At 42.2% G+C, this 25,785-nt stretch overlaps 1 protein-coding gene and 1 long non-coding RNA gene across 3 annotated transcripts in view; one reads left to right on the top strand and one right to left on the bottom strand.

The window, feature by feature from the left end:
- The first annotated feature begins 589 nt into the window (after positions 1-589).
- LOC111950316 (protein phosphatase 3 catalytic subunit alpha) overlaps positions 590-25,785 on the top strand; it is a 53,282-nt gene continuing 28,086 nt past the window's right edge. The window contains exons 1-2 of one of the 2 annotated variants that reach the window (XM_023967801.2): positions 590-940; positions 24,341-24,541. In XM_023967801.2, the coding sequence (XP_023823569.1) occupies positions 886-940; positions 24,341-24,541 (256 nt within the window). In that variant the 5' untranslated portion in view covers positions 590-885. The remainder of the gene's footprint in view (positions 941-24,340; positions 24,542-25,785) is intronic. The other variant, XM_023967800.2, reaches the window with a different exon arrangement.
- LOC139022864 (uncharacterized) lies at positions 13,724-17,344 on the bottom strand. Its single transcript, XR_011473920.1, has 2 exons — positions 17,147-17,344; positions 13,724-13,964 (listed from the first exon to the last, which is right to left on the bottom strand). It is a non-coding gene; the product is annotated as an uncharacterized lncRNA (long non-coding RNA).

Genomic DNA, 25,785 nt, shown 5'->3' with positions numbered 1-25,785 from the left:
CTGTTATGGGCCTGTGGCTGCAGGAAAACCTTCTGCTGTTAAGACTTCCACTTTCCTCTAATAGGCCTACTGATCCAAGATGGCTTTGGCATCCAGACACATTTGGTCTGAGAGGCAGAACAGTTTGCGCAACCACATGCCGTGGTTATTTGAACATTTCCAGGAAATGTGCTGTGTTGATTGGTTAGGTATTCAATGTGTTCTTGTCACACACACACACACACACACACATATTTTGGCCTTGTCATCTCCTCTACGGATGCCACTTGTTCTCCCATAGGTCTCTCTGAATATTTGAAAATGTTGGAGAAATAACAAAAAATCAATGGCACAATGTTTTACCCCAGGAACCTTCACTGATACAACCATACTAAATACAGTAGGCGACAGACCTATGCGTCTCAGGCCACATCCCCACCCCTTTCAGCAAGCGCATAGAATACAAAAACATGGCGCGTGCGTGTTTTTGGGAAACCCCGGCTTTGCCTCCACCTGATGGCAGCATCAGGCAGCCCCGTGAAACATTTGCGTAGGAGTTCCCCTCAACGCCATGTCGGGGTGGTGCAGCGCGCAGTGAGGATCTCCTGGGCAGAGCTCTCTCTCTCCCACTCTCTCTCTCTCTTCCACCCCCACCTAATTCGTTCCCTCCATCCTCCCCCACACGACTGCTTAGCACAGCGCAGCAGCATCCTCAGCAGCATCCACCTTAACTGTGTAGCAGTAGTCATCCCCAGACCCCAGCGCAGGCAGTGATAAACTGAGGGACGCATCCAAGTGATGCCACTGCACCAACCAAATCTCGCAACCGCGAAAACACACCGAGAATAAACAGTCACTTCCGCAAGGAGGACTAAAAACGAGTTTGCCTCAAGAGCGCAACTGCCCATGAAGATGTCTAACGTTGACATAGTCTTAAATGCCACCGATCGGGTAGTAAAAAGTGAGTGCATTTTCTTAGTTTTTTAATTATTTTATAGGCTATTAAGAGCTATACGCTATTAATTGTGTGCCGTTTAAGATCTCGTTTAGGGTTGGGTATTGCGTCATGTGGATGTCTGATGTGCTATATAAATAATTGTATTTTGCTCGGGACCTGTGATGTTGATAAACAGTGAAAGGCAGTGACTGTGTTTAAAGCTATAGCCTACAGACTGTGTGTGTGTGTGGGGGGGGGGGGACTCTTCCTAATCGTGTCACGGCAATATGTTTTCACTGTCCCAATGTGATTGAATTTAGTCATGGACAGGCAGAAGAAGAGACTAAATGAGGCCGTGTTGCCGTGGAGGTCTTTGCTGTTGAGGCAGTGATGCAGCATGATTTCGCTGGCGCTGTGATAGAGGGCGCTTGGTGAATACGTGGATCTACGTACTCACTTGGGGGATGGGGTGGGTTGCAATCTATATTGGAATTGTATGTGGCAGTTTTCACTGTCGATGAGTAAAACATATAGGTTATCTTTGCTTGGATCTTGAGTTTGGAACTACGCACTCGTTTCGATTAGGCCTATATTCACGTTTCTTTGGCACGTGTGCCAATAACGTCAATGCTGCTATGATGTAGGCTATTAGTATGCATATCATAGAAAATATAACATAATGTAGACCTGTAGTCTTTTCTTTCAATAGCCCTATTGTCTCTGCAATATCATTTTCTGGCGTCAAAAGTGCTGTAGTCTGCAATGATGTATAGGGGCTATGCCACAAGTAAAATAGTGTCGACTGAGCTTCAATAATACGTCACTGTCTTTGCCGTCTCGTTCATGTTAAATGGCGTTTTATTATAAATGTGCCATCCCGTGGGATTTATGACAGTTTTAGTCATTTACGGTGGTGCGTCAGGGCTCCTCCTTGGGGTTGCCGCTTTCCAATATTGGAATAGTTTATTTCTGACGCATTTTATTTACAATTCGTGTCTCAATTGCACCCTCAACCCCGTGGCACTTGTCTGCAATCATATTGCACTTGTCTGCAATCGCAGGTTTAATCTAATGTAAACCCGAGTTCGGTACTGCAGCTATCCAGGCCCGGACAGCAGCATTGTGATATATTGAATATGCATTGTTTAAAATAAAAATACTATAGCACTTGATTGAAAATAGGGCTATACATCTACTCTTCGGTTTATCGTAATGTTAGGGTGGGAACCTTATGTGGTCCGTGTTTCATAGGGGACTCTAATCTCTTGCAGAACATGTGCAAAGTATCAAATCAAGACGATCACTGCCTGCTAGACCCACCAAGCCCCTGACAACTGTCACATACAGGTCGCGTGCACCTGCTCAGAAGTTGCATGCATCAACCAATGGCTGGGTGTCACGTCATGACTGTTCTGCCAGGCACCAGATTGCTATAACATGTGGTTAGTTTATAAGTAAAATAACTATCTGGCATGCACTAATCTGTTGTGGAAAGATTCTGTCTGTAAACCAAGATAATCTGTTTGGATTTAATGGGATGCTAGGATAAGGAGCAGCACTAGGTCCCGTGTTTTGCTTGTCTTCACTGGTTATTTGGACAAATCACGATTTCGAAGGTGATACAGGCTGACTACACCGCTCGCGTGCGCGAGCGTTGCAAAAGAAATGTAGAAATCAATATTATTCAATTATTGCACCCACACTGCTCGCGCGCACCAACGAGCGTTTGCGTTGCCAAGGGCTAAAATAGAAGTCAGTTCTATTTGTGACGCAGATCGCCCTGCCTCTCCCATCTCCTCATTGGTTTATAGAAGCAGGTACCCACGTGCCTGCCTCTCCCATCTCCTCATTGGTTATACCCACGTGGGTGACTGAAAGACGAACGAGGTCAGTGGCGGTAATGCACCTAATTTATGAAAGTTGCCAATCGCAATATAAAGTCAAGAGAAGAAAAAGCCTGGAAGGAAGAGAGACTAGAAACGATTCGGTTGACCGTTTTATTTGTGGATTAATTGGCGGTGTAGAGGACCTTGTGCATTTCAGGTAAAATAACTCAATGTTTATATCCCAGGACAAATTAGCAACAGCAATCTAGCTAAATAGGACAAATTAGCTAGCAAGTGCAAGCTAACTAGCTAAATTGCCATAAATGTTTAATGCTTTTCGACCTGTCCCCAAATTAATATAATTGGTTCAGATTTGTTTTGATATTTTAACCTGCGTGTCGTGATCGCGTTTGGTGTGGGGGGACAAAATACATTTATGCACGATGGAGCACGCGCGCAACCGGTTTGGGTTCCGTGTTAGCATCTTTCGAAATTTGGGAAGGGGAGGTGGCGCATAACTTGCAAAGAGAGAAGGTGGAGCTCCTCATTCTAACATTTCTTCATCTCTTCTCTTAACATGTATGGACCCAGAACTTATTTTTTTCAAAAGGGGTGGATCAGCTTAATATTGGGGAAAGATTGTTGCTTCCATCAATGTAATTGTCTGCATCATTTCCAATCCCCCATATGTATATATATACACATATATACATACACATACCTATATAGACATACTTTTTTTTTTTTAATATACTTTTATTATTCCCCGCAAACCCTACCACCCTTCCCCCAATTGGAGTAAACCAATAAACAACAACACTTAGGCTTCTACCTTCAGTCCATACATCTTATACACATTTTACAGACAATCTATTTTACAACAGTTATATCTTGTTTGTTTTTAGTCCTTCCTCTCTTTCTGATATCCATCCGGTTTGATTTCTATTTGTAACTGTGCTATTTCACAACATTTCTGAACCCATATACATTTTACAGACCCCGTATGTTTTACATTGGTTATCTTGATATTAGTCCCACCCTTCAGCTCCATTCAACCCCTCCCATCTCTCTCTCAACACCATCCATTTTGGATTTCTATTTGCCATATATTTTTCAACTGTGCTGTGATGCTTCACAAAAGTACTGGACCTTCCTATTCTCATAGCTTCTACAGATTGTAAATTAAAAATAAACATTTTTGCTAAAATAATTATTATATTACTGATTGATTGACTATGACTTTTCAAATCATCCAGTATTGCTATCTGCAGCGTTAGTTCTAGGAAAATGTTGCAATTCTTCAGCCATTCCTGGACCTGTGACCAAAAACGAGCTACATATGGACAATACCAAAATAAATGATCTAATGACTCTGCCTCCTCACAGCAAAATCTTCAGAGCTGGGAAGATTGTATCCMCCATATATATAACATTCTATTGGTTGCAAGAATTTTGTATAGTAATTTAAATTGAAAAATTAGAAGTTTTGAATCCGGTGTTGTTTTGCGTATCAGTTCATAAACCATGTGCCATGGAATGAATAAATCAAAAATATCTTCCCAACTATTTTGCAATTTATATGGCACAACTGTCAGTTTTTGGTCCTTAAATGAAATTGGTATATGTTTTTATTTATCACACTTTCTTTAACCATTTATGTTCTTTAATACAGGGCCGACATACAAGTTCCTTACTTTTTTCACTTTCTACTTGCCTCTTCCATTTTTGTGGTAATGCTGCAATTAGTTGGTTGTAATTTTGGGTAGAGCAGACATTTCCATATGTCTGTGTTAGCTGCATGTGTGACATAACTCCACCAGTCCTATTTATGATATCATTCACAAAAATTATACTTAAAAAAAAAAAAAATCTTCAAAAAATATGTTTTTTTAATCAATTAGTATATTTGAGTTTAACCACAATATTTGTTGTATTATTTGTTCTGTCTTTTCAGGTGGATTAAACTGAAATTGCAACCAACTCTCTAAGGCTTGTTTAAAAAATAACGATATTTTGGAGATTGTCAAGATTTCCGTTGGAAGCATACTCGGACCAACGCGCAGCGTGATATGGGTTCACATGTTTATTGAATGAAACGCACAAAAACAATAAAGAACGAACGAAACCTGAAGCTCATGCAGTGCTCACAGGCAACTACACAGAAACAAGATCCCACAAAACACAGTGGGKAAATGGCTGCCTAAATATGATCCCCAATCAGGGACAATGATAAACAGCTGCCTCTGATTGGGAACCATACCAGGCCAACATAGAAATTAACTACCTAGATAGGAACACCCCCCCTAGTCACACCCCGACCTAACCCAAAATAGAGAATAAAAAGRCTCTCTATGGTCAGGGCGTGACAATTATTTCCTTTTCAAACAACCGAAAGTGAGCAGGTGTAATCTGAATAAAGGGAAAAAGGCCATTCTTGAACATAGGATGAGACATTCCTACCAATTTACTAGAGAACCAGTTTAGATTTAAGCATAACTTTTGTATGACTGATGCCTTTAGTGAGAGGTCTTATGTTTTAATATTTAATCATTTCTGCCCTCCGAATTCATATTCGTTATATAAATAGGCCCTTTTAATTTTGTCTGGCTTGCCATTCCAAATAAAATTGAATATTTTTTGTTCATATAATTTAAATAGCAGGTCACTAGGTGTAGGCAAAACCATAAGCAAATAGGTCAACTGTGATATGACTAAAGAGTTAATCAAGGTGATTTTTCCACAAATAGACAGGTATTTTCCTTTCCATGGTAGCAAGATCTTATCTATTTTGCTAACTTTCTATAAACATTTATTGGAGTGAGATCATTTCTTTCTTTTGGGATTTGTATACCGAGTATGTCCACATCTCCGTCAGACCATTTAATTGRTAAACTACACAGTAATGTAAAATGTGAATTTTTTWGTGATTCAATATTGAATATAGTAAGTACACTTATCATAATTTGGTTTTAATCCAGAGAGGATAGCAAAAGTATCTAGATCCTCTAAAAGGCCGTGGATAGATTCTAATTGTGGTTTTAAAAGAAAACATGAATCATCAGCTTACAATGACACCTTAGATTTTAAGCCACGGATTTCTAATTCCTTAATATTATAGTTTGATCTAATTTTAACAGCTAACATTTCGATGGCAATAATAAATATATATATTCTAGGCATTTATATATAAACTCCAGTCGTACTTTTTCAAAAGCCTTTTCAAAATCAGCTATGAAAACCAGGCCTGGTGTCCCCGATATTTCATAGTGTTCTATTGTTTCCAGTACTTGTCTTATATTATCTCCAATGTATCGTCCATGTAAAAAAAACATTCTGATTAGGATTAATAATATCTGACAATACTTTAATTCTATGCACCAAGCATTTTGCTAGGATTTTTGCATCACAACACTGAAGTGTAAGAGGTCTCCAATTTTTTTTATGGACTAGATCTTTATATATATATATACACACACTCATACATACATCACTTGGGTTCTGTTTCAGTAATAATGATATCAGAGCTTCTTGTTGCATGTCTGATAATCTACCATTTATATAGGAGTGGTTAAAACATGCTAATAATGGTCCTCTGAGTATATMAAAAAAAGTTACTTCCACAGGTATGCCATCCAGCCTTGGAGTTCCCAGCCTTAAAGGATTTAATTGCATCAAGAAGTTCCTCTGTAATTTGGCCTTCACATGAGTCTTTCTGTACAGATGTTAATTTTACATTATTAGGAGATACAAAAATCCATACAATTAGTTTCAGTTAGTGGAGATGAAGACTGAAACGAAAACATTCTTAAAGTACTTTACTTCCCCTTTCAAAATATCATTCGGTGATTCATGCGTGACTCCATTTGTAACAAGTTATCACATTTTTGGTAGCTTTTCTATATTGAAGATTGAAAAAGAATTTGGTGCATTTTTCCCCATATTCCATCCAATTCGCTTTATTTTTATAATATATTACACTGGGTCTTTCTTGAATAAGTTCCTCCATTTCTTTGTTTTTCCTCTAACGTATTCAGTGCCTCTATGGTACAGCTTAAGTTCTGGACYCAGAACTTAAGCAGCTGACCAATTACATGAGACTTTAGTTCTGGGTTAACCGAGAGTACATAAAAACCAGAGGCTGGTGGGAGGAGCTATAGGAGGACAGGCTCATTGTAATGGCTGTAMTGGATTAAATAGAACTGTATCAAACATATTGAAACCACATTTGACTCAGTTCCATAAATTACATTCYAGCCATTACAATGAGCCCGTYCTGCTATAGCTTCTCCCACCAGCCTCCTCTGATATAAACTGATAGGCCTATACAACATGGGAATATTTTACAGTCTTGGATCTCGCCTCGGTTTGCTCTCCTMATGCAGGATTGGTAGGCGTAGGGTTTCGATTTGTTTCAGAATGAGCGAGCTCTTCAAATTGTCCCAGTGCGCCTACAGTACTACGATGGGCAGGGCAACATGATTTGATGATGCTATGGTGGGACCATCCCCACATCCAATAGGTCAAAGCTACAARAACACAGATGGAGCCTATAATATGTCATACAGGCTCAGGCCTATACAGTTTAGATSGCTCCCACACATTAATATTGCCTACAGGTACTTGGGAAAAAATGGCATATATCATGACACAAGGTGAGACCCAGATGCAGATGGTTGGAGTCTTAATGTTTATTTATCCAAAAGGAGTAGGCAAGAGAATGGTCGTGGACAGGCAAAAGGTCAAAACTAGATCAGAGTCCAGGAGGTAYAGAGTGGCAGACAGGCTTGTGGTCAAGRCAGGCACAGAGTCCAGAAACAGGCAAGGGTCAAAACTSRGAAGACTAGAAAAAGGAGAATAGCAAAAAGCAGGMAAACGGGAAAACCACTGTCTGACTTGGCACATACAAGACAAACTGGCACAGAGACAGGAAACACAGGGATAAATACACTGGGGAAAACAAGCGACACCTGGAGGGGGTGGAGACAATAGCGAGGACAGGTGAAACTGATCAGGGTGTTACACATATATGACTGGTATTGGATATATCAACTTTTAGGGTGAATATGCATAGGCTGTCTTCTTGTAATGCGTTCCTGCATACTATCTAACTTCTTGTTAGTACAGTAAGTAACCAGTTCCATTGAAGACATCATTTATTTGTCATATGTTTAATCTTTTTGGGGCTATAGCCAATAGGGGAATTTAATAATAATCGCTTCAGAAGCAGAGCATATTTAAGTTGTAATGAGTTAGCAAAAGAATGTGCTGCAGGATCGTAAGTCAGCAAGCATTGCAAGGATGGATCCCTTCGTACTCAATTCCATTCTGAGAGGGCCTAGCTACATAGTTTTGGAAAGGGACTGTTTTGAACAGGTGACAATACAGAGACAGCAGACAGCTGTGTGTTTTCTGTGCTGCATCTCAACGAGTTTCTGCAGAGAGGACGAAGGGTTGACAGTGGAATGGGTTCACTCAAAGTTGACTGTAGTTGTTAATACAGAGCACAATTCTCTCCAAGGAACATCCCGTCTTCTGTGGGTCAGTTGCATCGTAAGGGAGGAGGGATATGCTGGATGAACCACTGCAACTGTGTATTGAATGTGAAGGGATTTCAGGATGACCACACCCAGATCAATGCCTGTGCCATCCCTGGCAGGACTGGTAAATGCAGCAATCTCATAGCACYAGAAATTCATTAACCGATCAATCAATTTGAGTAATATCTTCATGCTGCTCACAAAAACATCTCTTTTGAGGTGGCTGAAGATTGATGAATTGTGGCACTACTTAGTGCTTGTTTAGAGATCCTAATACTCTACACAGCTACAGCTGTGGCAAATACAGTACCAGTCAAAAGTTTGGCCGCACCTACTCATTTTATATTTGAGATTCTTCAAAGTAGCCACCCTTTGCCTTGATGACAGCTTTGCACACTCTTGGCATTCTCTCAACCAGCTTCATGAGGTAGTCACCTGGAATGCATTTCAATTAACAGGTATGCCCTGTGAAATAGTTGAATTTCTTTCCTTCTTAATGCGTTTGAGCCAATCAGTTGTGTTGTGACAAGGTAGGGGTGGTAAAAGACCAAGTCCACATTATGGCAAGAACAGCTGAAATAAGCAAAGAGAAATGACAGTCCATCATACATTTTCCTGATTGACTGACCTTCAGTCAATCAGGAAAATGTCAAGTGACAGACACATCTCAACATCAATTGTTCAGAGGAGACTGTGTAAATTAGGCCTTCATGGTCGAATTGGTGCAAATAAACAACTACTAAAGGACACCAATAATAATAAGAGACTTGCTTGGGCCAAGAAACATGTGCGTGGAACATTAGACTCATGGAAATCTGTCCTTTGGTCTGATGAGTCCAAATTTGAGATTTTTGGTTCCAACCGCCGGGTCTTTGTGAGACGCAGAGTAGGTGAACGGATGATCTCCGCATGTGTGGTTCCCATCGTGAAGCATGGAGGAGGAGGTGTGATGGTGTGGGAGCGCTTTGCTGGTAACACTGTCTGGGATTTATTTAGAATTCAAGGCACACTTAACCAGCATGGCTACCACAGCATTCTGCAGCGATACGCCATCCCATCTGGTTTGCGCTTAGTGGGACTATCATTTGTTTTTCAACAGGACAATGACCCAACACACACCTCCAGACTGTGTAAGGGCTATTTGACCAAGAAGGAGAGTGATGGAGTGCTGCATCAGATGACCTGGCATCCACAATCGCCCGACCTCAACCCAATTGAGATGGTTTGGGATGAGTTGGACCGCAGAGTAAAGGAAAAGCAGCCAACAAGTGCTCAGCATATGTGGGAACTCCTTCAAGACTGTTGGAAAAGAATTCCAGGTGATGCTGGTTGAGAGAATGCCAAGAGTGTGCAAAGCTGTCATCAAGGCAAAGGGTGGCTACTTTGAAGAATCTAAAGTATAAAATGTATTTTGATTTGTTTAACACTTTTTTTTGGTTACTACATGATTCCATATGTGTTATTTCATAGTKTTGATGTCTTCACTATTATTCTACAAATAAAGAAAAGCTTACTTCATTGTTTTATTTTTATTATTTTCACTGCATCAGGGATAGCGTGCAGGGTGCTGATTTCACACTAGAGTACAGTATAATTGACGGTATTGTACTTTACTGTATTTTATACTGTACTGAACTATACTCTATTGTACTTTATCTACTGTATACTGTGCTGTACTGTGATGTCCAAACTTGTGAAACATAGATGTCTATGATTGGTAAAGATTTGGTCCACTCCAGACCAACCAAATCTTGATTTGATCTGGTCTTGTTTGGGTGCGGAGCTCATTAGAATAATAGCCATTGTGTAAAAATAATATCCAAACACTTATTGTAGTACAATAACCAAAACAGAATTTTTTTTTTTTTTTAAGTCAAGATGTCATAGCTGACACCCCATTCTTTCTACTGACATCTTGGAATCTTAATTCAGAGTACATTGTCCCATAAAAATCGGAGGGAAATTTGATTGTCATTCTGTTACCAAACCTTACATCTGAAGGTTCTTCTAGTAAATGTGTTGTTTTAAAATTTTCGGGGGAAATTGTTCAAAGTAGTCCTTGTGCGTAGAGTTGTATGGTTCGTTTAACTTTGCAACCAATGGTTTTTGTGTGGCAAAGTGTTAAAGTGAAAAATGGGAGTCTGCGTCATTCAGTTAACATGGAATTGCCCTGAAGCAAAGCTTAGCACACAGCTAAACATACTGGCCTATAAATGACTCACCTGTGTTTAAGCGTTTGTTTTCCTGTTTGATTTTACTCAGCGTTTATTTTTACAATGTCAAACTTACTCTTATGTTCTCTTAGGGTTAGTTATATTTCAGGTGGTTAGATGTTAACCTCTGATTTTGTCACATAATTTCACTCTGGTACTCAGTGATGGATACTATCATATGTCCACTTGCTACATCCTCCCACGTAACAGGACAGCGTCACAATGGCATGTGCTACATTCACAGTGGCATGAGTACTGTTTCATTGGTTCAAGGAGAGCCCTCTATTTACAAGTAGGGTCTCAGGAGTGTGTATTGACCTCGCTCTTCAGCACTGTGATACATGATTGGCCCACACAGGAAATGTAACAGAGGGAAGAGGGTTCATTGAAAAAGCTGTCCTAGGTGCTGTTCTTCTGTCAATCAGCTGGACTACTGTATCTTCTCTGTGTCGGAGGGTGGGTGGCCACCAGGGATCATGGTGATTTTAGTCTTGGTATAGAGGAATGAGGATATTAGTGATGCCTATGAGTAGGGTTGTTGTGACCAGGACATGAACTGGCTATTGGAGGAGAGGAGACTGTCTGTCTGCCACTTGGCCTGGTCCCATGTCAGGGCATGTCTGGAGAGTGTGAACAAGCTAGGCTCAGAGCGGCCTACTTTCTCATAGAGTGATTCTAGGACATTATAGGTGTTAGTTCTGGTGGGGCTCGGTAAATCACTGTGGATTTTAAATCACGAATGCCTTTTGTCTGAGAGCGGGAACCCTCACAATACCAGATTTATTTTCAGAACAAAACGGAGACAATCATGGAAAGGGCTGACCTATCAGTAGAGGCACTTCTGGATTTAGACAGCCAGTCAGTAAGCACACAGGGGGAATCTCTCTTCTGAAATATGATTATGACATATGCAGTCGCTCAGTTTTTCTCTCCCAAAGCTTAGGCTGGATAGAGATCTTTCTAAAAATGGTGACCATCCTTTGGACATCCATATTTACAATAAACATTCAGCTGTTTCTGATCCGTTTCTCTACACCCACAATTAGATTTCTGACATTCACTGTGAAAATGCACAGCTAGTTGTTGTGTGTTTTGTGTTCCCACTGTTTGTGAAAGTAGTGGGATAGTGTGTTTTGGGTCAGATCGGGTTCACGTATAAGGGTCTGTGGGAGACGAGGCCTTTCACCATTCTGCTATGCCTATGCTTGAGAAATGAGATTCACTTTTAGATGTCGTATAATGTTGGTATGATTCTGCTAGGTGTCTGTATCCATGGAAATGTGTCACTCTTTGTTGAATTACTTTCTGTGGATTTATTATTATTATTTTTGTTGATGTGTCCTGTTCTCATAAGCGTTTGTGTGTTTTATTACTATCATGGTGTCACGCCCTGGCCTTAGTTATCTTTGTTTTCTTTATTATTTTAGTTAGGTCAGGGTGTGACATGGGGGAAGTATGTGTTTTGTATTGTCTAGGGTTTTTTGTATGTTTATGGGGCAGTGTTTAGTCTAGGTGTATGTATGTCTATGGTTGCCTAGATTGGTTCTCAATTAGAGACAGCTGTCTATTGTTGTCTCTGATTGGGAGCCATATTTAGGCAACCATAGTCATTAGGTAGTTTGTGGGTGATTGTCTATGTGTAAGTTGCCTGTGTCTGCACTTGTCATTATATAGCTTCACGTTCGTCGTCTTCGTTGATTAAATATGTGTTCATTTCACGCTGCGCCTTGGTCCTCCTCTCTTTCACGTAACGACGATCGTGACACATGGATGCTATATAAGAGGGTGTGTGTGCGTTTTGTTTGTTTTTGAGAACAATATCAGTGACATGGTGGCTCATTGGCCAGACAGCGTAGAGCCCACCCCCTGAGATGTGTGGGCGTGGACGTGGTGGATCTTGATGGTGTGATACCCTGCGCCCAGCTCGCCCCCCTCGGAAGGCTATCTGCATGCACGATACTCACAAGCTTTATTTGGCAGTGTGGGTGAATTATTTAAGGATTGGTTTGCAGCAGTGTTTTACTGCACACAGGCCTCTTACATAATGAAACTTCCCTGAGGTCTAGCAATGAGAGGGGGTAGAGGAGGGAGATGGAGTCAGAGAGAGTAGTGTAGTGGAGAGGACAAATCTAAAGGATAGAGTAGGGGGGGGGGGGTTGGAGGAGAGACACTCGCACATGATTGCACACACGCATGAGAGCTCTTACAGTAGCAACAGTCATCAACAAGTTTATTTTATTTTATCCATCAGATATTGACTGAATTATGGCACATAAAACATTTTACTGGCACGTACAAATAATGAATGGAGTTCAAGGATTTTGGTGGGAATTTAGGTGTTCAATTTCCTGTCAAATTTCACTTTTGTTCATAGAATGTACTTATATAAGGTTTATATAAGATATACGTTGTGTCGTTTGTTTTAGATTTTGTGTTAAAATAAAGAAAATTATATGTTCTTAATTTGCATAAATATACGGTGTGTATTTGCATATACTGTATGAATTCATTAACGTAAAGGGGTGGAACATGGCTGCAAACACCAAAAATCGGGTAGGTGCACCCGATTCAGCTGCCCTGCACACGCCGGGTAGGCGACGTGTTCCCATTTTGAACCATTTAATACCTTCTTTTTTTTTTCACCCCAATTTCGTGATATTCAATTGGTAGTTACAGTCTTGTCCCATCGCTGCAACTGCCGTATGGACTTGGGAGAGGTGAATGTCGAGAGTCATGCGTAGGTCAAGAGTCAACACGACCCCGCCAAGCCGCACTGCTTCTTGACACACTGCTCGCTTAACCCGGAAGCCAGCCACACCAATGTGTCAGAGGAAACACCATACAGCTTGGCGACCGAAGTCAGCGTGCATGTGCCCAGGAGCAAATAAAATGCACTGTAGGCCTACCAATGGACAATCGGATGGCTCAGATTACCGTGTCTGCAGTAACGTAGCAGGCGTAAAAGAAAGCTACAGCACAATTGAGACTGAAATTTCTAAACTTTTAAAATCATGACTAAGAAGAGACTGTTAACGAATACAGCAAAGAGCTGCCATAAAATGTGCATTCTACCTACTTCCACTCATGCTACAACCAGCAGTGAAGTTGCACTGAATGAGTAGGAACGTGTATGGATAGGTTTACCTTGTTATTATTGGGTCTTTTTTTAATACTTTGGAATATTTCACTTTGTCAAGGCTCAGGCTAAGATCCAGATGCAGACACAGGAGGTGGATAATATGAGTCTCAGACTTTATTACAGTACAAGGGGCAGGCAATCGGTAGGTCAAGGCAGGCAAAGAGTCGTAATCCAAATCAGAGTCAGGCAGGTACAGGATGGCAGGCAGGGTCAGGACAGGCAGAAAGGTCCCAACTGGGAAGACTAGAAAAAGCAAAAACTAAAGCACAGGAAACACGGGATCACGCTGGTAGGACTTGGCGGGACAAGCCCGAAAACGGTAATGGGAGACACCTGGTGGGGGTTGGAGACAATCACAAGACAGGTGAAATAGATCAGGGTGTGACATTCTCTGGTCATATCAGTAACAACATGAATTTGTGCACGAGGCAGAAATTGCGGTGTGTCTCGAGTTTCGCCATCAGCTTGAAGACGGTGTCCCTTTTTGGTCAGTGTCAGTGGAGGAAAGGGAGAGCAGAGGGACGTTGAGAGGCGGACCCTCAGTCTGCTCCCCATGAAGAGTTCAATTGGGGCCTGCAATTCGGCGGCGTTCCTGCATGTGGGTGTTCCTGCATCTCCGCTAACCCCTCTTTATACTTCTATTGGTAACTTTTTAAACTAGGACAGGCAGGAGGTGGTGGTGCTCCAGTACAGTAGGTGGCGTCAATGCACAATAATGTTGGATGCCAGTCGCCAATAAACCCACAGAAGCAGAAGGAGCGAGGGCGACAACGGTACTTGGCTAGCTGTACACCAGTACTGTTTTTTAGCTAGCTGTCAGGCTCTGTTTTCCGGCAGTTCTGGTAATGATGGCGATGGCAGGTGGGAGCGAAGGACACTATGTTCTAGCTTAGCCAGCCAGTCCGATACACACCAGGCGGGAGGCGTGGCGACACCGGGTACTGGCTAGATTGCTAGCTTGCACACTGTGTCCCTAACTAGCAAGTTAGCTAGCACACAGTGTCTCCCCATCCTCCCACCTGCTGTGCTACCGGTAGGCAGGGGCGAMACCGGTAGACCGTGTCCTTTGCCCCACCTGTCAGGCACTGTTTTCCCACAGTTCTAGTAATGACGGTAAGTAATGACGGTAAGGGTGTCCCGCTAGGTAGCAAGGAGGACTCCGGCAGGCGGGATCGAAAAACTCATGCAGGAACCAATGGGATGCTCGGGGAGGGGTTCATGAAGGAACCAATGGGATGCTCGGGGAGGGGTTCATGAAGGAACCAATGGGATGCATGCAGGAACACCCCGAATTGCAGACTGCAGTTGCACACTATTGCTGCCCTCTCCCTCCACTGAGACAGACCATCAGATGCAGACTCCATCAGCCCAGTAAGATTTTAAAAAAGCTAATTATTAACATTTCTTCTCACTCAGCTGTGCCCGACAAGTAATACAGCAACTGGTGTGATCATGTAGCTTACCTCAAATATTGAAATGTATACAGTACCAGTCAAAGGTTGACACACCTACTCATTCAAGGGTTTTTCTTTGTTTATATTATTTTATACATTGTAGAATAGTGAAGACATCAAAACTATGAAAAAACACATATGGAATCACGTAGTAACCAAAACTAGTGTTAAACAAATCAAAATAGATTTAATATTTGAGATTCTTCAAAGTAGCCACCCTTTGCCTTGATGACAGCTTTGCACACTATTGGTATTCTCTCATCCAGCTTGACCTGGAATGCTTTTCCAACATTCTTGAAGGAGTTCCCACATATGCTGAGCACTTGTTGGCTGCTTTTCCTTCACTCTGTGGTCCAACTCATCCCAAACCATCTTAATTGGATTGAGGTTGGGTGATTGTGGAGGCAGGTCATCTGATGCAGCACTCCATCACTCCCCTTCTTGGTCAAATAGCCCTTACACAGCCTGGAGGTGTGTTGGGTCATTGTCCTGTTGAGAAACAAATGATAGTCCCACTAAGCGCAAACCAGATGGGATGGCATATCGCTGCAGAATGCTGTGGTAGCCATGCTGGTTAAGTGTGCCTTGAATTCTAAATAAATCCCAGACAATGTCACCAGCAAAGCACCATCACACCTCCTCCATGCTTCACAGTGGGAACCACGCATGCGGAGATCGAATTGCAGCAATTCGACCATGAAGGCCTGATTCACGCAGCCTCCTCTGAACAGTTTATGTTGAGATGTGTCTGTTACTTGAACTCTGTGAAGCATTTATTTGGGCTGCAATATATGAGGCTGGTAACTCGAATAACTCATCCTCTGCAGCAGAGGTAACTCTGGGTCTTCCATTCCTGTGGCAGTCCTCATGAGAGCCAGTTTCATCATAGTGAGTGATGGTTTTTTCCACTGCACTTGAAGAAACTTTCAAAGTTCTTGAAATGTTCCTGATTGACTGACCTTCATATCTTAAAGTAATGATGGACTGTCGTTTCTCTTTGCTTATTTGAGCTGTTCTTGCCATAATATGGACTTGTCTTTTACCAAATAGGGCTATCTTCTGTATACCACCCCTACCTTGTCACAACACAACTGATTGGCTCAAACGCATTAAGAAGGAAAGAAATTCCACAAATTAACAAGGAACACCTGTTAATTTAAATGCATTTAAATGCAGTTTAATTTAAATGCAGTTAATTTAAATCAAGGCAAAGGGTGTCTAGTTTGAAGAATCTCAACAACAACAAAAAATGTGGTTACTACATTTATTTAACCCTTATTTGACCAGGTAAGTTGACTGAGAACACTTTCTCATTTACAGCAACAACCTGGGGAATAGTTAGAAGGTAGAGGAGGGAGGATGAATGAAACAATTGTAAGCTGGGGATGATTAGGTGACCGTGATGGTATGAGGGCCAGCTTGGGAATTTAGCCAGGACACCAGGGTTAACACCCCTACTCTTATAATAAGTGCCATGGGATCTTTAATGACCACAGAGTCAGGACACCTATTTAAATTCCCATCTGAAAGACAGCACCCTACACAGGGCAATGTCCCCAACCACTGCCCGGGGGTATTGGGATATTTTTCTTTAGACCAGAGGAAAGGGTGCCTCCTACTGGCCATCCAACACCACTTCCAGCAGCATCTGGTCTCCGGTTGAGGGACCGACCAGGACCAACCCTGCTTAGATTCAGAAGCAAGCCAGCAGTAGGATTCCATATGTTATTTCATAGTTTATTCTACAATGTAGAAAATAGTACAAATAAACAAAAACCTTGGAATGAGTAGGTGTGTTCAAACTTTTGACTGGTACTGTATATTTTGAAATGGTCTGAGATTTAACAACAATGCATTGGCAGGGCGATTCAAGCACAGCCAATATGTGGTGATAATGGACATACCTCATTACTACAGAACTGTTTTTAATAGATTCATGTTGCATATGTTAATATTTTTTAAGTCATGTAAAAAAAATCTGAACAATAGATATCGCTTGCATTTTGAAAGTCCTCTTGACTCAGAAACGGTTGGTGTCCATTGATCTAGAGCTAGGCCTACCTGTGTCATGTAAAAAATCTTCCCAGCGTGAAATAATTCCACGTCGTTCTGATCGTTCGGTGTTCTGGTTGTGACGTCATGCTGTAAAACTTCTCCCAGCGTGAATATGTTCCCAGTTCAATAATTGGGCGCGCAGCTCTTTATGTGGATGGCTGAGCTCGTGCGGATTTTTCTCGCACACCCTCCTTCGACCTAGGAAAATTGTTCTGTGGCCATGCGCATTTGCTTCACACGTCTGCCAATTAATGGTGGCCAGGAGTATTGACTCTGACCAATCAGAAGCTTGTTGAGGCATGAGGTCAGCATATAAATACCCAGACTCGCGCGTCGAAGTGCGGAGGGTTGATGTGAATGATTGTAAAGATATGGGCGTTTAACGATTGACTGTGTGTTGTGTTGTGTGTTGTTGGTGTGTTGTGTGTGTGTGTTGTGTGGTGTGTGTGTGTGTGTGTGTGTGTGTGTGTGTGTGGTGTGTGTGGGTGGTGTATATATATATATGAGGTATGTGCATTATCACCACATATTGGCTGTGCTTGAATTGCCCTGCCAATGCATTGTTGTTAAATCTCAGACCATTTCAAAATATACAGTACCAGTCAAAAGTTTGGACACACACACATATATATATATATATATATGAATGAATAAAATGTTTGTTAGCTATCCAAACAAGTTAAAATTGCACACTTCTGAGAACAAGCCATTAAGACCAGTTTACAGCTAATTATGCTAGTTAGCTAGCAAGGGCGAGGGGGTGTGAGAAAAACATCTGCACGAGCTCAGCCATCCACACAAACGCGCGTGCAATTATTTTCACGCTGTGAAAATGTTTACAACATGACGTCACAATCAGAACAATTGGTAACTATTTCACACCGGGAAGATATTAACAGGACAACCTGCCCTCACCTGCGCTGTCTAGACTGCTGCATTAATTACTGTTGTTGTCACGTTCTGTTGCATTATTCAACAAGTGTGTCAATAGCAGGATACCCTCGGATTAAAAATCAACAATCTTGGCTCCAGATTACACCTATCTATACATACTTTACATTGTTTGTAAAATCACACATAATATCACTATAATCCAAGTGTTCCTTTTGGGAGGTTGCTTTCATTTCAGCGCATCTCATTTGGAAACATTTAAACTGTATTATATATTTTATTTGCACAAAAAATGAACACCCCAAATAATCTTTCTTTCTTGTGATGCAAGAGTCGAGACAATACGTTACACCCCCGACAAAGTGTTAGCATTCTTATCTCATTTCAGCCATTACCAGGATGTGTTTGATAAGCATTTCCACGGTCGCAATGTTTATTTAAAAAATGGCAGGCACAAGCAAGAGTATGAAAGAGTCTCAGGAGTAAAATCAAAGCAATCAATCCAGTGAAATGTAAGTGACAAGTGGACCCCTCAAACACAGGAAATAGGTGGCTGAAATGTGCTACTTAAAGTATACAGTTTGGAGGGAGAGACAGCCTACCCGAACATAGCACCTAGAACATAGCACCTAGAAGATGGGTCATAGAACCAACTYCTATAGCCATTATGGGGTGGTGACAAAAAGAGACATGAACCGATGACTGAGTTCTGTCATTTTGTGAATGTCCAAATGTATGCTCTGTGCATAATTGAAGAGCAATGTGCAGCTCTAATTCAACTGAGTTTACCTGTTATGGTTTTGGGACATTATCATCAGTATTGTAGACTGGTCAAACAAACACTGCCTAGTGTCTACCCTGGCTGCTCTGTTCAGATCCCCGCTAACATGGCTTCCTCCTTGGCTCCTTCTCTTCCCAGTCTTTAGCATATTGGGTTTTCATGCATGGGCTGATCTGTGGGCCGCCAGCTGCCATACGGCCTGGCAGACTCCGTGCATGCAGGCAGAATGCACTTTAGGGCTCTGCACATTTGGGGTTTTGCACAGGAAAGAAACCGGGTCAACGTAGGTCCAATCAGTGAACACACTCATTTAGACATTTCAAACATTCGCATCACAGGCTTTTGAGTGCTATGATAACAAACCCTTCAGTTATCCCAACAGCACACAGTCCCAATTATATGGAGTACGGTGATGATCACAACAATAATAACAGACTAAACAAAATAAATGGAACGTCAACATTGGTATTGAATGGACTCTTTAAAGGTCAGAGTTATTCACAGTGCACACAGGTACCGAACGCAACATCTTGTCACCCAAGTGATCAGGCAACATTGTTTGCCATGTTATTTACAATATCTCCACGTGTCTCTAGTCTTGTCTATTGAGTCAAATACAAGCTTGCTGGCAACACTGCATATGGCTTCGGCGGGAATCTGTACTTAGGTAGTAAATTCTACTCTTAGTTATGTGCAATGTCCCTTTACAAAGTTAGGATGACATAAACCACAAGAGCCCGAGTCCTGGAGCAACTTCCCTCCCTGCCGCATATTCCTGTGTGGTAATGAAGACAGTCACAGGCCCAGATAGAGGGGGGACAGCAGGTTTGGTAGAAGCAGGGCTGAGACAAGTGACCGGTGCAGCTAGCTAACACAAACCTGGGCGAGAGACCTGGGCGAGAGACCTGACAGACAGACAGACAGACAGACAGACAGACAGACAGACAGACAGACAGACAGACAGACAGACAGACAGACAGACAGACAAGTGCACATAGATCCAGATGGACAGTAGCTACACACCTAGAGGATGAGTAGTGTGCTGTACGTGTGGACAGATTGACAGGATGCCAGGGCTGGATGGAGAGTATTCACTGCTGCTGTTGTATTAGTTAGGTAGAAACCTGGGCAGTGTTCGACCAACAGTTCCCCCGTCTCTCTCTCTGCAGCATCCAGCCTGGCAATGTTTCATGACAGCTGGACAGGTTGGTATACAGTAGTGGCTGTTAAAAAAGGACCTAGGCAATAAGGCATACATTACCATTTATTAATGAAGGTACAGTACATGTGTCTGGTGGTAATTAGTGTAGGCTGTGCAATGATGATAAGTCCATGGAATAGCAGAATGGGTGAAAAGCTATATGTGTTTTGTCAGTCTCCTGTTTATTGAAATCCTTCCTCAATTATTAAGCTCCCTGCCCTTTCTGCATTGTCTTGGGGAAATTGTGCTTCATAAAAGGAGAGAACGAGAGAACGTCTCTGATCCTCCCATGCAAATCGCAGTATTTCGCGCTGACACTGGCTGTACTCCAAAAGTTAGCTGCTGTTGCCCGGCAACATACACCACAGTTCAACTTAGCTTGGGCGCCCAGTCGAAGTGAGCTGTCTCCCATCTGAACCCCCCCTCTCTCTTTCTCTCTTGTGTGTTTTCACCATGCCTGGTGCTCTCTCCCTCTAAATCCTCCCTCCTTTTTTCTGTTTCGTTATCTCTTGCTCCCTTCTACACTCTCATCTCTCTCCCTCTCGCCCTCTTTCTCGCCCCCTCTCTAATGTCCACCAGTAATCTCCCTGACTTCTCAGTCTTTTAGCGTTGGAGAGTATCAGAAGGACAGTACTGTCTGTTGTGTAAAAAAACACTGAAGGAAATGATGCACACTCTCAAACACATACAGACATGTCTACAAACATACAGGACATGCAGTATCTCTAGTCTCTTTATTAGGCACAGTACCTACCACTGCAGTTCTACCATTTAGGGCTGTTTTGAGTGTATTATAGTGGCTGTTCAGTGACGTCTGTAGGTAAGACTGAGATATAAACACACCAGACAGGCCACTGAGATTGTGACATGTTCTTTTGATCACCCAGCTCTGCCTCATCTCGCTCCTGCTATCTGTGACAACACAATCTGGTTTATAGCGTTGAGGGGGGAACTTTATTTGCTCCGAGTAGTTGCACAAACTCGTACATACACTGAGTGTACAAAACATGAAGAACACCTTCCTAATATTGAGTTGCACCCCCCTTATGCCTTCAGAACAGCCTCAATTCGTCGGGGCATGGACTATACAAGGTGTCGAAAGCATTCCACAGGGATGCTGGCCCATGTTGAATGATTCCCACAGTTGTGTCAAGTTGGCTGGATGTCCTTTGGGTGGTGGACCATTCTTGATATACACAGGAAAGTGTTGAGTGTGAAGAACCCAGCAGCGTTGCAGTTCTTGACACACTCAAACCGGTGCGCCTGTCATCTACTACAGTACCATACCCCGTTCAAAGGCACTTAAATATTTTGTCTTGCCCATTCACACATACACAATCCATGTCTCTGTTGTCTCAAGGCTTAAAAATCCTTCTTTAACCTGTCTCCTCCCCTTCATCTACACTGACTGAAGTGGATTCAACAAGTGACATCAATAAGGGATCATAACTTTCACCTGGTCAGTCTAGGTCATCGAGTGTTTTGTACACTCAGTGTATATTTGGAAACACAATACAGTCAGGTATACACACCTACTGTATATGTAAGCACAGAGACAAACACGTTAACATGCACCGTTCAGGCAAATACACAAGCCCAAAACATACGCACATAGACATATACTAACATGGACTTTCACACACAGACACATGCACAGATAAAACACAAACACACTGTTGAATGGGATTAATTTAACCTCAGTGAAAATCTCATGCCAGGCCTGGGCTCATTATCCCAGCAGCAGGAACATGAGATTTCTCTCTTTTCCCCCTCTAGTCAAGCATCCATTATTTAACAGCATGTTGATCACGTTGAGCCTCAGCTCGGAGAGCTCTCTGCTCTCCTATTCCCCCAGTGCTCCGCTCAGCAGCTCCCCATCGCCACATGCACTGAGCAACACAACTCTCTAGCCGACAAACTTGGCCATATTGCTATATTGCTCTGTGTGTGTGCGTGTTTGCACGTCTCAGACAACCATATTGCAGGGGCTGGAGCACCACTCTGCTTTATGTCATGGTATCAGCTGGTTTTTATTATGACTTTTCAGTCAGCAACAGGTTTAGAGCTGAGACACTGGTGAGGGAATCACTATCCAATCAAATACTTTTTTGTAGGTTTTTACAGTAGTGTTATTGGCCGATGGAAACAATCAAGACCCCCAGGCCTATATAGTTGTGAGTTCACAGGTGCATTGTCCTATGGGTCAAAGGACCTGCCTGATGTGTGCTGTTTTCATTCTAACTGGTCTGTCACGTTCTGACCTTAGTTCCTTTGTTTTGTCTTTTGTTTTTGTTGGTCAGGGCGTGAGTTGGGTGGGTAATCTATGTTTTCTATTTCTGTGTTGGTTTTCTGTGTTTGGCCTGATATGGTTCTCAATCAGAGGCAGCTGTCAATCGTTGTCCCTGATTGGGAACCATATTTAGGTAGCCTGTTTTCTGTTGGGTTTTGTGGGTGGTTGTTTTCAGTCTTTGTGTGTCTGCACCAGATAGAACTGTTTCGGTTTTCACTTTTGTTGTTTTGTATTTGAAGTGTTCTGTTTTTTTATTTATTTATTATTAAATTAAGATGAACACTAATCACGCTGCGCTTTGGTCCTCTCCTTCCACCAACGAAAGCCGTTACATGGTCTGTGATATAAGAGCACAATGGTATTGGATTTAGTATCCAATCTGAATCAAACATAATTGTCCATGACCGGTTGATTGGAATGCAAACCTGCTTTCTTAGTAAGGCCACAGGTCCAGCAGTGAGAAAGGCTGCTGCATCAGTAAGCGTGGCTACATGACCTTTTTGTATTATGCAGCACGCAAAGCCAACACCAAAGTCTTTCGACCACTGACACAGATAGATTAGCTTCAGTGCAGAAAATTCCCTTTGTTGCTCCCAAAGCAATGGATGTGATGTTGGATGGGATGTTTTCAGAGGATGTCTGGCAGACAGGCGCTGTCTTATTCATGGGTTTAGATTTGTATTAACGACCCAGTGAAGTTATTCCTTCAGACTAAAGTTTTGTTCCCTGTCGTATTACAGTAATATTGGCTTTCTCATCAGAAATGACTGCACCCCCTGGTTGGAACACAACACAATCAGTTCCCTCTTTTTAAGGATCGGAGATACATACAGTAATTACTCGGATAGAGGGCTTCATTTGCCACCGCTATGTTCAGCAGACTTTTGTTAAGCTGTTTATACATACTGGATTGTTGACTCTCACTGAAAAAGAGGTTGTGTTATCTGGGGAAAATCACGTGGATATTTTTATTCCACACATCCGATTGTACATTTACAGCGATTCATAAATTTATAATATACTGTGGAAGCATCCATAATTAAAGTAGGCCACATTTTGGAAGAATTTGTTGACAGAACTTTTCCCCTCTGCAATTTCTGCATAAAGAAAAAAAAGCTTGACTTTCTTTTAGGTGTCTTGAAGGGCGGGGTTAGCTTTATGCATATAAGCACCATAATTGAACTGGCTGAGCAGTTTTAACCAAAGTATTGGAGGATAGAGTATCTGTTTTAGGCATTAGTTGTAACATGAATTGTAGAAGCCGGTACAATGAAGACATCTAACTAGCCCGCGGCAATCCCTTGTTGTGTCCTTATAGTGGTACACAAACGTTCAGCACCAGCACGAACTAAAACAAGAGGGGCTGGTCGCCGATTCAGCACCACGGCCGTTAAACAGCGCCAGGCAGCTCATAATGAAATGTTTCAACGCACCTGTGTTGTGCTCTGTGCAGGTCTGCTGATAGACACTCTGCGACGCTTTTATTGCCATACTGCTCTCAGACTATTTGGAATCCGGCATCTGAGGATGTCTAGCGGTTTCCCCCTGTGAGCTGGCTGTACAACTGATGCTCTGTGTTCAACTGATATACAGTGTGAGGGTCTCTAAGTGGAGTGGTCTTTGTTCCCTGTCTCATGATGGTTTGATGGGTCTGTTTCCTCTTCTCATTGGCTCTCATCTGCCCCGCCCCCTATATCTGGGGCCCTCAGCGATTGGATTGTACATGAAGTCATGTTCCCTGGTACAATACATCCCACAGAGGGAACTAATGTCATAGGAAGGACAAGCTAGCCAATGTAGAATAAACCTCTGCACCATCAATCTGGCCCAGAGTTAAAGTAGCTTGCAAACATTATCACAAAGTAATTGGCCAGCTATTATTATAAACAAAACATTATGCGATTAGAATTATATGGGATCTTTCCCCCATGCTTAACTTTAAGTCTGAAGTATTTGTGTCCTAGTCTCAGAGCAGGTGATCACGGACTGTCTTGACGTCCCATTGGGGTGTGTTGTCTCACTGTGTTGTCTCCACAGCCGTGCCCTTCCCCCTGAGTCATCGCCTCACATTGAAGGAGGTTTTTGACAGTGAGGGGAAGCCCAGGGTGGACCTGCTCAAAGCCCACCTCACCAAGGAGGGCCGCGTGGAGGAAGCCGTGGCACTACGCATCGTCAACGAGGGCGCCGCCATCTTGCGCCAGGAGAAAACCATGCTGGACATAGAAGCACCAGTCACAGGTGAGGAAAAGAGATCACCTTTACCTTTTTGACTTTGGTGAAACAAACGTTGACTAACATTCACAGCGTTCATATCACGGTCCAACAGGAAGGAAGGAAGGGAGTCATATCAAAATGTTGAAGACAGACCTGTCAGAATAGATATGATTTCTTCTGGTCATTTGATCCAGTGGCGAGTGAGAAAGAGTATTATGAGTGACTAGGTTGCTGTGAGAGTGGGTCTGTGGGTCTAAAGTGCTTCAGACTGAGGGACTCTTTTATAAGCAGGTTAGCGTGAGAGTGAGTCTGAGCTCTGGAGTAAACCTGCACTGTAGAGAAGTTGGTATTTTGGCTATCTTGGAGAATGTACTTTCGTTTGATGTATAAATGTATGTGTGTGAAGGTGTCTTACTGTACTATGTCTGTAAGCAAATATTTGTGGGCAAGTAGAGTGTTTGAAAGTGAAACAGGAAGACAAGCATAGAGAGACTGGGAGTGAGTGTGCAAATTAATGACCTGAAATACAAAAATAAACTCCAAAGCACCTGACTGGAGTTGAAATGAAGATGAAAAGTAGAGACAGCAAAGCAGGACTCTCTATATGCAGAGTCCCATAGCAGGTAGCTGTCACTTTCAAGTATTATAGTCATGTAAGAATAATATATTTCTCAAGCGCTCTGTATCTCTCTTTATCTTTCTTTTCAAGTATCAGAGCATCAATGTTGAGTGTTGTTTGAAGATACCTCTCAGACAGGCACTTATACATGATGAGGACCAGAGTATACTGAGGCTTGTTCAACCAATCATAGAAGTACAGCGGTTTGTCACCTCACCTGCATATAAAGGGTTTGATTCCAAAACGCAATAAACACACATTTTTCAAATTTAGCATTTTTTTTAATCTGAAATGAATTGTCCCTTTCTATGAACATTTACTTTAGATGTGCTTTAGAATGTGTTTTGTTGCAAAACGCAATATCGGACACTATGCGCTGTSCCCTGAGCCATGTGTTTAGACAGTTGGGACATTGAGGTTTCTGCATTATGATGCATTTACATGACACTACAACATTCTATGGCAGCCATGTTAGCTCCCGTTAACAGAATGAGAATTATGATGCCTTTAGCCTACATGACACTTCAAACACTTCAGCCATGGTAGCACCCCATTAACATCACACATGGAATTTAGTAAAAAAACAAAAACAACATTACAACAATATTACGAATTCAAAAAGTTGGCCAAACTCTCTAAATATATAGCT

Source organism: Salvelinus sp. IW2-2015, linkage group LG23, assembly GCF_002910315.2.
Source record: "Salvelinus sp. IW2-2015 linkage group LG23, ASM291031v2, whole genome shotgun sequence".
Taxonomy (NCBI): Eukaryota; Metazoa; Chordata; class Actinopteri; order Salmoniformes; family Salmonidae; genus Salvelinus; species Salvelinus sp. IW2-2015.
The sequence above is the reverse complement of the archived record's forward strand: the minus strand, read 5'-3'. Positions and strand labels throughout refer to the sequence as shown.